The sequence below is a fragment of the Trichoplusia ni genome, chromosome 1 (genome assembly GCF_003590095.1).
Source record: "Trichoplusia ni isolate ovarian cell line Hi5 chromosome 1, tn1, whole genome shotgun sequence".
NCBI lineage: Eukaryota > Metazoa > Arthropoda > Insecta > Lepidoptera > Noctuidae > Trichoplusia > Trichoplusia ni.
The window spans coordinates 191,245-208,219 of record NC_039478.1 but is presented as its reverse complement, the minus strand read 5'-3'; the positions used below and the strand labels follow the sequence as shown (position 1 = coordinate 208,219).

The window sequence follows — 16,975 nt, the reverse complement described above, 5'->3', positions numbered from 1 at the left end:
TTCCGCTAATCCTAAGCGAAAGGACTTAAGGACTTCTTAACCGAAAAAAAGATAATCGAATACTAGCGCTGGATGAGTGATTTTGATCTTGGCTTATTATTTTATTTTGGGAGTTATTCAATTAACTAACCCATATTTTAGTACAAAGACGCAAGCGACACTCACATGAAATTATGACTGGTGGTGATGATAGATATGATGACTTCTTCATATATCCACATAAGTGTATTTATGTTGGTATATGAGGAAAACTAGCCGCAAATTATGTGAACCATTGCTAGTATATAATTTTGCGGCTACTACGTTACGACTAAGAATTGCGTCACGATATGTATGAATTTATCATTTTTTACGGCATTATTAAAATATAAATTACGTAAATATGAAAAGAATAGAAATATATTCATCATTTAACCTTTATTTCTTAAAAATATAACATAATACATCCATTGGTAACCCTCCAAATAACCATATTTCTTTGCCACTTTTTACTTTCTTAACGTAAATTCAGCTGTGTAGGGTTTCGGCGAAGACAATATCCCTATCGAAGGTACGTCTGACGGTAGAGTACCGTTACTGCATTGGATTCTGTACTTCTGAAGTATTCCCACTAAGGTAATAAATATAAATGACTTCGCCAGCGAGTCACCAGGGCAGCGTCTGCGACCTGGAAATTATATTCGTAAATGTTTAACAACCTAAACTCTGGCACTCTTTGATTGCTCTGTTTTGAATCTCATTTAATGCATGAGATTTTATTGAAAAATGTTTGAAATAAGCTTCGATTTGTTCCGCAAATTATGAAAAAGAGCTATAAGGCAAAGAGGTCTTAATTGCACTTCTATATTACCACCGCACAAAAGGTTCTGAATATAGATTTAAGTAAGCAAATTGTCATCTTATTATTATCAAATCAATTAAATCGCTGCTAAGATCACTACACAAAATAAAACTAGAACGATTAGACTCTCGAGCTTGGCTGTTAACTTTAGCACATAGGGTTAAATAAGGCGAAGCCACTTACAACTATTATTACACTGCTCATTTACATTAATAAATCATAAATAGGGCTGTAGATATACTGAATATATAAACAGCAAGCTTATATAAGTACGCATGAGCATTGAGTATAACTCAAAATGTGTTATTGGCACCCACCTAATCCAAACGGGTACATATGATCTGAATTTTTCAGCATTCCTCTCTCATCAATGAATCTTTCAGGTCTGAAAACATGCGGGTCGCCCCATAACTCCGGGTCGTGGCATATATCAGCCAATGAGATGAGGATTGTAGATCCTTCAGGAACTAAATAGCCGTCGATACAAGTGTCCCTCTGAAGCAGCCGGGGTCCTGCCATGGGGACTATTGTATAATATCTGTGAACTTCTTGAATGAACGCCGATGTATAGATCAATCTGAAAATGTAAGTCCCTTATTAGTTTTGCCACTGTCTAGAGGTAATCTTATTTGTAGTTGGAGTAATACTTGGTATTAGTATTACTAATTCAATTCACAAAATACATTAAAATTGATAAGAGATTTCGTAATAATCGATGTGTTTCATATAGCAAGCATTATTATGGAGAATACTGGTAACAGGAATCGCATAGTTTGCTTAAATGTAATTCTGCTACATCAGTCGCTTTGCCATATTCAATAATTTTTAATATAATATTTTGACATCAAGAAAAAAGTTTACCATACACGTATTTTTTGTTGCTATTTGTCTTCCATTCCATAAATAAATAAAAAATGATCAGTGCAAGTTACAACCAAACCAAGTCACATTACAAGTGTAATAATAATATTACACCATATATGAAAGAATTGTCATTTTCAGTAGTTCTTCAGAGTCTTCCTCCTTTTTTTTACATAAATGCGATATCTCAAAAACTAGCGTGTCGTTTCTTATTGGAATTTGACACACAGATAGTTTACCACGAGGAGTCTCGTGGTAATAAGTTTCCAGTCCTTATTTTGCAGTGCGCATCCTCAATGGAGCGGGCAACCTAGTTGGCCCGTTATTAAAGCGACCACTTTTTGAGTAGGTAATAAATAATGAGAGTCGCAACAAAGGTTAATGAAGTAGGGAGTATTTTAATACTTTCAATGTGAGGCCTTCCCATAAAAGTTATGTAATAAAAACTGCAATGTAAATCAAAATTTCTTAAAACAACAGGTTATGTAGGTACATTGATTTTTGGCTAGTGCAGCCTATAGGTATTTCAAATTCAAATTTTCTAATCATGCCATCTAACAGTGCCATACAATTATAAATCTGCATCATCTATTGTCATTCATAAAACGTTCACTCCTTAATAATTATGCAGAACGACGTGAATAATAAATTAATAATATTATAATTATATCACAGCGCTATAATAAGGTGTAAACCCATTCGCGTTAATCTGCACATCGTAAAAAAAACATTCGCTAAGACAGTTGTATCGAGACTCTACGTAGATCAAATCAATATATTTTTTGGGTATTTACCGGTTGCTGTCATTCCAACATGGCATTCTATCGCCTATTAATGAATTAATTTCATTATAAATTTTCTCTTGAATGTCTGGAGATTTTAAGGCTTTAAGGAAAGCGAAACCAAGCAAGTTACTCGTTGTATGGGATCCCGCAATCAATAAATCCAGACAAACAATTTTCAACTGCTCCTCTGAAAAAAAAAGGACTTTGGTATAAAAATACTGTCACAAATCTTACGCGTCTAACTTGTACCCATTCTTAAATAAGTAAATATTAATATTATTTAGAAGAAAAACAAATTTGGAAACATTAAAATTGCTTAAATTTTTTATAATTTTTAAAAGATATTTGATGTTATAGCGTCAACAGAAATACAACATTTATGAAAAGCCATGACGATTCATGAGATACAACCTGGTGTCAGAGAAACATAGAGAGGGACAAATTAAGTCACCGTTAAAATTTACAGCAACCTAGATTCAACAGCACTAGATAACTTAAAAAATACTTTACCAGTAAAAGTAGGGCTCTTGGTGGTGTTCATTTCTTCCAAAAATAAATAAATAAAATCTTTTCCTTCCACCTGTTTGGTTTTATGTTTTTCAATTGCTTCCTGGAAAAAACAATTAGTCAATTGATATTTAAATACTAATGCGACATAATGTTAAAACAGCTACCAAAAAGGTTGCATTATGCATTAATCGTAAATCATATTTTATCCAAACTATTAGTCCAATAGTTAACCGATCAAAGTCGTGATCATAACAAAAATATTTTTTGCCACAATTAAAAACACCCAAAAATTACCAAGCTATCAAAAAATGTAGGGTTATCTGAATTCACACAAAAATATGGGCACTTATACAGACTCTTACCTCAATAATTTGAGAGATTTCTTGATTTATCTTAGTTATAAGTGTGTATCCACTCATTTCAGGTATCACAAACCTGGACCACGGAATCTGATTTAACAGTCCTCCACCAACAGAGAAAGCCTTTCCTCGTTTTCTAAAAAGGTCTAATAAATATTTCAGCTTGTCTTCTTTTATAGGCTCTCCTAAAAAACGAAAATTTTAAGAATTAATTTAGTGTAAAAGCAAAACATGCCTTGTCTTTTAAATCGACTTGACAGCTTTCTGAATAGTTTATCAACATCAGTAAGAACGTTTTGATATATACTTCCTACTTACAATAAATTGTTTTAGATAATAGGTTATTCTGTCATATTATTCAGAAAGTCCAAAACTATTTGTAACCAATTCAATCAATGGGTTTAGAACACGAATATCGGGGACCAGTCAATGATACATTTCCAAACTATTCAATACTATAACAAACTGCATAAATAAGAACTCGCTTATTTCAACCTGTCATATCAAATCAAATTCGATGGATTTAATTGTTTAATCCAAATAGGTTCATATACCGAAAGCTTTAAATATAAAATTTGTAAAATACGCGACACATTCAATTACAACAATGTCGGTTACGAAACGGACAATGACATAAATCAAACATTTTACAAAATACAGATACAATGCTACATCACGGATTGATATTATTCCAGTACAATTTGCATATTACGCAGCATCACCGAGCAAATTAAAATTTATATTATAAAGCGACTAGGTAATGATTTATGTATTTATGACGACAAGGAAATCGTTTAATTTGAAACTAGTAGAACTTCTTATTCATTAACTTCCAGTCCAATCTAAAGTAAATAAGTCACGTCACATGTGAGTTTATTCAGTTCAAGTGGTTCAGTCCCTTTATTATGGATTCCTGTAGCTTTCATGAATGGAATGTTAATTACAATTAACATCTTTGTCAGGAACGCTGCGCCGAACGCTACTTGCAGACAGACAATAGATTTAATTGTTTTACGTATATCTATTGGTACAACGTACAATTGTTTTAAGAAGTACTTTTAAATTTTTGATTTTTATGTTCTTAATAGAACCCTCGTGATGCGGATTCTTAATAATTTACTTCAAAAAGAAGGAGGTTCTCAATTGTTCTGCTTAATACGCGAATCGCGATTTAGTCCTATCATAAAATCTTGAATTTTAGCTTAGTTGTTTTAATTAGAAGTCGGTTGTGTTTTTGTTAAAACAATATCATTTAATAACGATTTACTCTCATATTTTTATTGATATTTTCAGACTAGTTAAGACCCAAGCGAGTAATAAGCTGATAATGACAAGGTGGTCAGCTCAAGATCACATCATTAAAAAACTATTTAGTTATTTTTTAAGATGTTTCGGCGATAAAACCTATAACACACGGTAGACTGGATGAATCCTAATTCTAAAACCAAATTCTTTTTTTTCCTTCTAATGACTACCAACTCTACATTAACAGCCATCAATTATTGCTATCTGATAAAAATAGTATGAGGAGCTCGTGGCTAAGCTATAACCACATAAGTGATTCGATCACAGGTTAAGCTATGCTTGACGCGGTTGGTCCGTAGATCATCTTTGTCATAACGAGTTCCTCCGTGTTTCGGAAGGCGCATTAAATTGTGGGTCCCGGCTCTTATTCCTACATCTTTGACAGTCGTTACAGGTAGTCAGAAGCTTGAAAAACTCTGACAGCTAGTCTAACCAAGGGGTATCGTGTTGCCCAGGTAACTGGGTTAAGGAGGTCAGATAGGCAGTCGCTCCTTGTAAAAACACTGGTACTTAGCTGAAACCGGTTGGACTGGTAGCCGACCCCAACATAGTTGGGAAAAGGCTAGGCCAATGATATGATAAAAATAGTATGAATAAAGCAGTAGATCGTACCTGCTACATATGTCCACAATACGTTCATTACTGATTCACTAAGTAAATTGACTAAATTTATAGACTGGCTGTTATTTTTTTTTATAAACTCGACTGTCTTTGACAGTTCATTTTGTATTTCCATTTCCATCCTAGTTTTACCGTATCCGACGTGTTTTAAGTTCTTTACGGTGAACTGTCTATGTTCCTTCCATATTTCCCCATTAGCAAATGTTATACCTGAAATAAAAATAATAAAATGTAATAAATATTTCGATCTAATAATAGAAAGTATTTTCTTAAATATTTTTTGTGATTTCTTATCCTTTATCTTTCTGCTTATTCGTTTTTTACAAAAGACCAAGAACTTGATATTGTACTGATATATTTTTTTACATTCAATATAACATGTTAAAATATGTAGGTACGATGCCGTCCTCATGAGTAGATTTTCAAAGAGGTTCGTAGCAAGAGTGAGGCCTATTTCTTTTTGCTTAAAAACAGAAACAAGACAAACAGAAAAAGTCCAACTCAAATATGCGAGCAATGATCAAACCTAGATAACAACTTTGCTCTCCCGCCAGTTAAACAAACACACACGGGACAGGGAAATTGTTAAAAATACAAACAGGTCAAATAATCTGAACCTCCTTCGTATGCAACAAAACTTTTTTCTAATTATGTATAAGTAATATTCTTCATTAAAAAATCTCACCTCTATTTGTAAGTCCGAGACAACGTAAACGTGAAAAGAAATTATGCGGTCGGGAATCAAACTCACTATTGTTGAATACCTGACGAACATTCTTTACACCGAACACAACTATTAATAGTTCTGAACTTGTTTTTAAACCTAGAACATTCGTGGAGTATTGTCTGGATAGCTCTAGGCACGCTTTGAATTCCGAACCAAGTTGTTTACTCAGCTTTTGCAGGATGCCACTGCTTCCGATGAATGGATACCAAACAGGGCCTGGAAAAGGAAAAAGAACTGATGAGATTCACTATTTAAAAGACCCCCCTCAAATCTGGCAGGTAACATAGACGCGATTAGAGAAAAAGGATACAAATTTTACATCTGATCCCTACAAGAAGATAAATATTGATGGTTGGTTAACCCCTTAGTAACAGTGTTACTGTTTTAAGGAATAAAGCCGAATATTTCGGGATGTAGGTTGCACAAACCGTAACATGATAATTGTTGCCTTCGAAACTGTTATGAACAATTCATGTTTGCTGAATTTCCAAACTGAGGCTGCCATTGGCACGTTCAATTCACGCAGCACTACAGGGAGATCACTCAAGTTACATTCTACAGAAATTGAAATACACGGTGAAATGTACAACGTTCTGAATTTTACGCTTAGTTTCTGTCGAAACCACAATTCAGGCGTGTATTTTGAACAGCGTACGTCCAATTTGCAAGTTTCAATAATTATGTGAAGCTTTTAATAATTATACAAACCCAAAATTGTTTACATACAGGTATGAAGTTAAACATAGGAAATATACTGCATTAATACGTAGTGAAAAGTTTATTGAAATTGATAACTATATTAACCAACTACAGGAAGTTGCGGTACGACTATTAAGCTTTAAATTGGTAGCAATAGGAGAGTGGGCATCGGGCCTTTGGCGCGGTAGTAAGGAATATTTGTCTAGTAGTTCTTAATTGTTTAGTTTTTAATTGCTTTCACGTTGGTTTTCCACGAATATGCGCGTATACGCACTGTCCACACCGCGCGACTGAACACTTTTATCGTACCCGGCGGTTGCATGCTAATCCGCACATTATGGTTAGAGGCACGTAAGAGCGCTAACTCTTTTTTAATACATGAAACCAGTAATATATTGCTGTTCATTAAACACGAAATATGATACAAGATCCTAACTATATTGAAACTAATTAAAAACACACGAACATAATACAGGAAACTGAAATAGAAAAAAATCGAATTAAATTGTTCTTAAAAGTTCACATGCAAAACCCATTGTATTTATCATTGTTTATTTATAAATTACTTATAGTAGGAAGTCTGACTCTCTCTTGTGTGATTTGGGACCCAGGAAACTTTTTACTAATACATGAATTAAATTATCTAATTTATCATTAAATTATCTAGTCTAAACTCATTTACGATGAGTTGTTACTTGAGTACTTGAATATAATTTCCTTGTAATAGAACCAATAGGCATTTTTGTGTACTCAGTATCATTTTATCGATTGCGATGCACTGCGAGTTAAGATACTTCAATAGAAACAACGAATTGTTGCAAATAGGTGAGCACTGCGAGCTTTATTTGGCCGAACAGAGCACCGAGCAGTCACAACTACGTTACCTGATCACTAACTCACTATAACTATTTCTTCCTATTATATTTTTTTCAATGGGATGATTACTTCGATTACTTCGATTTTTTACAATGGGATGAAAGCTTATCAAAAATTTTCTGTGTTGTATATTAGTATTGCACCCGTGCGAAGCCAGGGCGGGTTGCTAGTATAGTATGTTTAAACTAAGAAACTAAGCTTTACCTGTGTTTTACTATTCATACAAAAGCAATACGTCAGGGAATGATCGAGTGTATATCCATGTCTATATCAAAAATATTGCTATATGTAACTATATTTAAATACCATATTCCCTAAAATGATTAAATCTTCGTTACAGTAACGTTTTTTATCTAAAAGCATCCCGAATCTATCGTCGATAGTCTACAATTAGTCCCGTCCACAAAGAACGTTTTGAGACTCGAGTCTGATTTTAAATAATTTATCGATATCTTCACTTCATTCGATTTGCCGATTTGGGGTCGGATCAATTGTATGGACAGTTACAACCAAAGTGGGAGTGACCCTAACAATCGTTGCTTAACCTCATACCCGACTACCAATCAGTGGTTTAACTGAATATATAACAATAGACTCATTTTAAAAAAGCTCTGTATCAATATATTTTCAGTATCTAAAGTTCACATTATCACATTATAAAAAAACTCTTTTGAAAGGAAACATATTTGCGGATCAAAGTAACCGCATCGAAGCGTCCTCTCCCCTACAATTTCGTGCAATTAACAACGTCCTTCAATTTATTGCCGTTGCAATTTATTAATAGAATTTCGGCCAAGCGGATGACCTTGACATGAAAGCAGTGTCGATACATCTGCACGCGTCAAGATACACCAAGCGACATCTTTTGTAAATTTACTGGAGGCAGTAAAGAGCTTCATGAGGCTATGGCACTGTAAATGGTTTGGATATGATCGGGGTCGAGTTCGGTACAGAAAACAGAGCGATCAGTTTCTCCTGAAACTAAAAGATGGCGTTCTAAAGCGGCATTATAAATGAGATCGTATATATTCTGCAATTCTCAAACATTTACAGGGTTTTTCCATTATTTGGTGTTTTAAGTCAATTTGTCTACATCTTGCTTAATTATTTTCGCTTTATAAAATATATTTTTTTGCAATATTCTCAACAATTACTGTGAGCAATCTTGTTCATTATACTCCATACTCAGCTGTTTATTGCATTCCATTTACTTTTATTATAAAGAGATAAATGAAACGCAAGCAGGACGTTCAGCACGAAAAAATTAGGAGACAGGCAGAGGGCTGAATAGATACATTATTTATTTAAAACAATATTGTTACAAATTATTAAGAGTGTTTCATCGTTTATATGATAAATATGTACTATATTATTCAGTTTATGAACTTAGGGATACATTTATGCAAAATTATTTTGCATTGCTCTTACCTTACCTTATGTTACTTGTAAACCTTCAAAAGGGAAGTGTACAAAATTACATGACAATTGGTAAAGTATTCGTCGCTTAAAATAGTACAAACAAACTAACATTCAAATTTTTAACTCTAGTGGGGATAAGGAACGGTAATATTATGAATGAAAATCTTGGAAAATTTTCAACAATTATGCAACGCGTCACGAGTGGTTTCGGTCATCTGCTACTTACAATGGCCGATGAATGAATGAAATTTGGCTTAAAATAACAGTATTCTTATTCACTTAAACATTTTTCTACACAACAATTGTAAATTCAGTTCATTCACATTTTTATGCCTTCTATCAACTTTCAAAACCTGGAACTGTTGTTGTGGTGATAAATCCAGACCACCAGATCACAGAGGTTTTCACTACGTAACAGAAGTCGTGACTTTGAGAAGCTGTTTAATGGTTTTTGACACGTTTTTATACACTCACATTATTATTAATTTGATCCTTAAATGGTACCATTACCAATCGAGTAGCGATCAAGCATTATTAGCGTCATCAGCTGTCGATTGAGTGTAATCCTTACTTGTATTACCGCATAAATTACCGACTCGTTTAAAATTCATTTCAAACTTAATTATTTCGTAGATCGATCGCTCATTGTTGAAATAAAAATCAAACTTGATTTATTTTTTATGAAACCAAATGAAGACTATCTCACGTTAAATAAAAAAAATCTGTCCATTCCAAAATTCTGAGGTCACAAACAAAAGAAAAACAGAGACGAATTGAGTGCGTTGCTTGAATAGAAAAAGAAAACCTGTGATACAAAATACCATTTGTTCTTTTATAAAGACATTTCTGACGCTAAAGTAATTATTATATAGTAACGCATTAAAGGGTATGACGTTCGATGTAAGAACACGACTAAGTGTAATGTGAGGTTATGAAAAGCGTATAAACAAATAACAAACGCAATATGAAAAATATGTTCCTCGAGAGTTCTGCCGTGCACTCGCAAATCGTTCTAGGGCTCTATATTTCCACTAATCTCATATACTATCTGAATCCCAAACACTGGAACTTTTTATACACAGAAATATACTATCAAAGATTTCTTTGAACGAATGGTAAAACAAGTGCAAAGTTAATAAATAAATTGAAGTAACTTTTGCATTTGACCGGGTAAACAATGGCACATTAGGGTAGTATTACAAGTGATTCGCTGTTGTAGCTGTACGCGGCTTTGTCTTGTGAATACCAGTGTTAAATTACTAATGATTTATTGCAAATTGTTCCGAGGCCGCTGTCGCGAAGGCTGAAATTATCAGACAAACCCAATTGATTCAATTCACTTCTGTTTCTAACATACCAATCTAATGCTTTTTGGTTATTCGTTCAAGCAGAAGCGAAGGATTATTAATCTTGTATACGTGATTTAATTTAAGAAGTTTGATATTTAAAACTCTTTTTCGGAATAAATAAACAAGAATATAATGAGTGTATAAACAAGTAGGAAAAAATTAAGAAGCGTTTATCTTTAAATATCTTATCTACAAAAATATCCAAATATAGAATTCACTTACGAGCATAATTTATGAATGACAATGAAAAAAGTAACCATTTGCTTAAGTTAAATTTAAATTATATTATCTCGTACATATAGTATACAATATAATATAAATGTACGCTTAAAACTGTTTAGAGTTACCGAATACTTTTACGAGTAACTTCTAGCTGTACAGAGATTAATCAAAATCACTTCCGGGTAATCTGTTCGAGCGTTCATTGCCTTTCCCGCTACATTTGATAACATAAAGACCAGATAAATTTTGTAGTCTAGTCATAATCTACAATGATAATGTCATTCACATGTCCAAAAAATAACTATACTATGAATAAAACATCCATTTTTGAAGACTTATAAAACGTATTACATAAAAATTCAACGAACGTTTCATAACCAAAACTCTATAAACAATGTGCTCTTTTTGTTATGATCAGAAGAAGCAAAGATATTATTTTGTACAGTCGTTTAGTCTGTATCATGTGTGATAATGGTAACTATTTTATTTATTACATAATTTTTAATTCACACAACATAAAGCATAAAGTATTTATTTTTGAATGACAACCACAAGGGACCTTGATTTCATTAAGATTTTCATAAACTTCAATATCGTAAATCAAGGTTACACTCACCGGGTGGAAATCTTTTCGGTTTGATCGTCGAGACGAACATGTACAAAATCAATGTCACAGCGAACAGTACTAAAAACGTTGAGATCATTTTGAATGATCGATTTTTACAGAGCACAGAATACCGCGTGCGGTATAAATATCCACTGGCCTACTCGGCAACCGAAACGCAACTGTCCGATGCGGACGAACAACGACAATTTTTGTATGATTGATCAGTGTGCCTATCTATGGATCTGTTGTAGGTATCTCTATATAACAAGCATAATGATTAATTACGACACCATTTAAAAATATTACACTTCTACTGTGTTATAAAACATACCTAAAACGTTTACAAATTATATATTTTATATACTTAATCAACATTCTATTTGTTACACATTTTGCTACCACGCCGACAATAGATACAAACTTAAAAACAAATAATTTAACCAAATTAATTAGTTTGTAGATAATTTTAAGAATGGCGTTTCTAATTGCATAATATTAACCTAATGTGACATAACAAACATAATTGATTCAATTTTATGTCACATAAATAGTTTAAAAGTTTGGTATGAATAAATTTAGACTTAATTTTGCTATTGTGGAAGCGAGACGCCACTTTATATCGCGTAATAAGCTGTCTCGTACCCACAACAGCTAGTAATCCCTACTCATATTATAAATGCGATAGTAACTCTGTCTGTCTGTCTGTCTGTCTGTTACGCTTTCAAGTTAAAACCACTAAACTGATTTTAATGAAATTCGGTACAGACATAGAGTTGACCTTGAGAAAGAACATAGGATACTTTTTATCCCGGACTTTTGAAGAGTTCTCTTGGAAACGCGATAGAACCGACATCGACGCAGGCGAAGCCGCGGGCGAAAAGCTATTACTTTATAATTTGTGATAATAATATGCAGTGGCAGGCTCACTGACTGTTGTCTGACTTTTTGTATCGTTTCAGTAGTCTGTAGTACCAGCGAGGGGTGAAACGCTTCGGTGGTAAGAACGTAGTATACTGAATACCTTCATTGCTTTAAAGTCTTTGAGGATTTCCAGGGGGAATGCTGCATGACTTATATATAAGCTTTCCCAAATCAGTTGTTTCATTTATACACCTCATTTAGAAACATTACTTAGTAGCAGTCAATGAATGAGCGTTTCTCGTCTTAGATCTCTGCTCTATCTCTCTCTTAAAGCAAAGAAACTGTTTTACAATTTTTTATGTTTTAATAGTTTGATAAATACTAGTAAAACACTAAATCTGACTCATGAATTTAAACATATTACATATAACATTTTAAAAATATTATACATTACACTTCATCCTCGGTAACTATGTGCGCAAGATCAGCAGCAGCTGGCAGGAGCTGGATGCGAGCAGCTGAAGATAGATTTCGTAGCGTGCAATTGGGGAGGCCTATGTCCAGCAGTGGACGAATATGGGCTGATGGTGATGATGATAAAGTAGTATACATTATTAGATTTGTATTTTCATAGGTAGGGTGTATAGCACGTGCTTACACTAAGGCAACTCGTTTATTGATTATTCAGGCTGTTTTACAACGCAGTTTCATTTTATGATATATAAATACCGGCTATATTTTATGGTAAAATTTATGAAATGAATTGATTTCATGTTATTTAAATAATAGGTATAATTCAAAGAAAATTAATGTTGAAGAGTTGTTCTTGAAATTAGTGATCCTTTAACGATATAAAAAGATTACGCTGCGATGTCCATTCATATGTATATCCTCTCGTCTCCAATCATCAATCTTATCATTTTTATATTTCTACGCTCCAAGAAGTGGGAAATTATATGTATATGCCTTTTGGAGTTAATGCTATCGGGCTATGGGGACTAGGTGTTGTCTCCACACGTGATAAGAAACGTGGCTTATATTTTGAACAGAGTTCTAGGATTCTATTCAACATGGCAATGCCGCCAGCTTGGTCTCTGGAAATATAATGATGGCATTTTTTGACATTAGACTATGTATCTACTTAAGACGTACTTTATTATTTCTTATTTAAAATCTTAGCCTTTATCTAAACAACACAATAAGCTAGCCTTTAGTTAACACTATTCTTTATATACTAACTAACTAGCTGACTCTGCAAACGTTGTTGTGCGCGTCATTTAGTGGGTTCGATGCCCGCGTAGGGCAAGTTACTATGATTCAGAAATTCTTGTTCTGAGACAAGGTGTCTCGTGACGTGTATGCTTGTGAAATGCGACACAAGGATTCATTTACTTAGTGTGTGAGCTGTCTAAAAGAAATGATAGTCGGACTTGTAAATGGTTGATTTACTATAAGATACGTCGATTTCTGAGATAGTGTGAGATAAAAATAATTATCATTGGATAGTTCCGCGTATCTAAGAAACGTAGCTTATTCACGTTATCGCGTCCAAATTTACAGATTTTCACTATTCTGTAATCCAAATAAGGAAATTATTATAATACAATATAATCCCGTAGGACCGTTCTAAGCCAAGTAGCATTTACCTTTGTTTTATTTATTTTTAATTAAGTTCCACGTTTGGTAATATTGACATACGACTACCATTCATCATTTCTTATATGTTGCCACTTCTCCTTTTTCCTTCAATTGGCCAATTGGGCCTATTTACCTAGTTATTTCTTGCAAAATTGTTGACCTATCATATTGCCTTGCCTTTGCCTCATATTATATAGTATTCCTCGGGCTTCGTTAACCCGACGCACTAACTCGACATTGAAAAGTTTTCAGTCCAAGATATTTTCCATGCACCGCCAGTAGCACATCTCAAAACCATCAACCCAACCTTTTTTGGTTTATTCATTATGGATGTAGTGCTTTTTCACTCCACTCACGGATGTATTTCTTTTCTGAGTCTCTTTAAAAGAAATTGACATTGTATAAAAAGAATATGATATACAGTCGAATTTAAAAAACTCCTTTTTTAAGAATCAGTTATAAAGCAATCCTTGTTCTAAGACACTTTTGTTCAGCTGTAGATATTATTTTCTACGGTTTTTATGGCCTTCGTTATTACTTGTATATCTCAAGCGATCACTACACATGCTTTGACATTCCAGGAGACATACCACCTGTTAGAATTTAACGTATTAACTGTGGAAGCGAGAGATCGCTCTATAACCTGTATTGCGCTGTCCCACTTCCACAAATCTAACAACCTTACTTAGAGAATACTACATTGTAAGCATCATTACTTTTTATTGATTTGAGATACATTAAAGATTTTTTGTTTCACTTATACATGCGTAATTGACGCATCCATAATTTAAACAAAAATGTTGCGGAGATTGCAATAGTATCCAATAACTAACTAGTTTTTTATTGTATTATTTACGCTGTGGAGGATTTTACGGTATTTTTTTAATTCAACAACTTTTTATATAAATATTTGAAAAAAAAATTAACTATTCACCTCTGCTCTCCTTTTTTACAGCAATATCTTCAGTAGGTCTGCTGTGGGTTACCTACTTGTAATATTATAATGACACCTAAATACTTACGTATCTACTTAAATTAAATTGATATTACGTAATGAAAATGCAATTTAAATTTCTTCTCTGCGTTAAAGACTTACAAACGTGTTGAGTAGATAGCAGCAGCGCTCACACTAATATTATAAATGCGAAAGTGTGTTTGAATGTTTGATTCCTCCATACGATATTATGGCACCGGTGAAGATATGACTGTATCCTTCGGCTCTACTGATGAAGAAGAAATTTGGCAGAAAGGCAGTACTTTCATCCTCTTTTATAACTAAAACCCACATCCAGGCGGGCGAAACCTCGAGCAACAGCTGGTGCAAACATGAATCTTACCGATCCTATCCGAAGGTATAATCAAATCTTTCGTCTTCAAGCAAAACTGGCTGGTTTCTAGGTCTAGGTTAGTTAAAATACAACACCTTGCCACCTACAACACGTAGTAGTTACCTACATACCCGCTGCATGAATAAACAACATGAAAAACAAAAAGTTTGAAAAAGATTCACCAAAAAAACATACTTAAAACATAATTACTTAAATGCAAACTAGTCTTTTGTTTATGGCATTCGGGTATATCGTAATAAAATATTACTTAATTACGATCATATTTCACGAGACTTTGCTATCTCATAGAAATAATATTAACTTTTGACATATTACATGCTTTGTAAAGTTGACGTTTTAAATGTCCTTTATTTTTCATTAACAGGGTTCTATAATCAAGTGGCTGATATCTTTCTGCCTGTTTCTGAAATTGCGAAAACAAACACCAACTTTGAAGCCTAATGAAAAATCAAACGCAATCACCTGATTTGATAATTAATTCTATTGTCAAAAGATATAAATATCTATCGAATAATGTCGTTTTGCCTACTCTTTCGGAAAGAGAATCAAAACTGGTAATTCTGAAAAAATACCTAATAGCATGTAATGTAATTTGCCAGAAGTTAAATCTTGTGCCGCGATCGTCAAACTTTTATGTAGGCCTGTGATATGTAAAAGAGTTCTAATACCTACTATCATGTAATTTGGTAAGTATAGTCAAAAATCTTATTTGATTTAAACTTATTTTAATAGACAGGGAAGATTTCAAAAAATGTTTACACAAAAATAAAGATGATACAGCAAGCTAGCAGCGAGAAACGCCACTTCCTTTACATTACTTAAACTAAAAACGATTTTCTTTCAGAACTTTCCATGTTATACAGAACCCTCAGTACAGGCTTACTCGCACATCGGTTTTCATAGCCTAAACTTGGATATTTTCAGTGTGGTTTCACCTCTTCTGTGATATATATAAGGTCAATACACTCATATTTCATATCAGGTAAAAACTAGAAGCCAAAGGTTCTTGAGAATATAACGTGTTTGCTACCAGCTATGGTTAGGTACCTATAGTATTTAAACATGATTACTGTACCTTATTATATGTTCTCCGAATCAGTACGTAACTGTCTAAAGGCAAGAGTGTTTCATTGCAGTGACCAACTCGCATCTAGCACAAAGACCCCATTTAGAAACGCATTGCAAGGATAAAATCACAATTTATAAATATTTGAATAGAGGTAATGATAACCTACAGGTTAGACTAAATGCCCAAATAATATATGTGCGTACATCATAGGAAATTGCATGCATATTGAAATAAGTTTGGTCAGGGTGTAGCAAAAGTCGCCGTGATTTTAATTTAGGACATTCTTCTAAATGCTATTTTGCAACCTTTTGCGTAAAATTTCGATGGCCAAAAATCTGATATGCTGGTGATAACACGCGAATTTAATGATTTCATGAACATTTTATCTGCTTTCTATTGTTAAACAACGTTTTAGCTGTTTTCCAAATACTAATAAAGTGTAGAATAGCCATTCATTTCCATTAAAATCAGAAAGATGACCCTGCAGAGCGGCGACGGGTGTTCACAGTCTATGTATGTTTTTACATGTACTTATAAATAAATACACATATAGGGTGAATAGTTTCAAAGGGTGAATAGAAAAAAGTGTTTATTAAGGGGTCGCATGAATATTTTCTTACATAAGAATTCTTAAACATAATTACTTTATGAAATTTGAGAATTTTCGTATAATCTTTATATTTTGTCTTGTTATAGGTCCCAATTTTAATAAAAACTCCGTTGCTATCCACCATAAAAAACCTCTATTCACCCCGTTTTACCGATACACCGGGACACTCCACTGTATTGTACATTTTATGTTGCAGATTTAGTGTGATGTTATTTCGGTTAATTGTGAAGAAACTGATAAAATTGTGCTGTTTCTATTAGCATATAA

General features: G+C 33.4%; 1 protein-coding gene across 1 annotated transcript; it reads right to left on the bottom strand.

Moving 5' to 3' along the window:
* Positions 1-400: 400 nt before the first annotated feature.
* Positions 401-11,421, bottom strand: LOC113499159 (probable cytochrome P450 305a1). The gene is made up of 8 exons (XM_026879551.1): positions 11,191-11,421; positions 5,968-6,225; positions 5,274-5,492; positions 3,360-3,541; positions 2,998-3,097; positions 2,497-2,674; positions 1,159-1,418; positions 401-667 (listed from the first exon to the last, which is right to left on the bottom strand). Exons 1-8 carry the CDS (start codon positions 11,276-11,278, stop codon positions 489-491), a joined length of 1,464 nt encoding a protein of 487 aa, XP_026735352.1. The 5' UTR covers positions 11,279-11,421; the 3' UTR covers positions 401-488.
* Positions 11,422-16,975: the final 5,554 nt, after the last annotated feature.

Coding starts and splice junctions, on each gene's coding strand:
- LOC113499159 (XM_026879551.1), bottom strand. CDS start 11,278: ATGATCTCAACGTTTTTAGTACTGTTCGCTGTGACATTGATTTTGTAC. Junction 2,675..2,997: donor CAAGAGCCCTACTTTTACTG/GTAAAGTATTTT, acceptor TTTTTTTTTCAG/AGGAGCAGTTGAAAATTGTT. Junction 1,419..2,496: donor TGTTGGAATGACAGCAACCG/GTAAATACCCAA, acceptor TTACATTTTCAG/ATTGATCTATACATCGGCGT.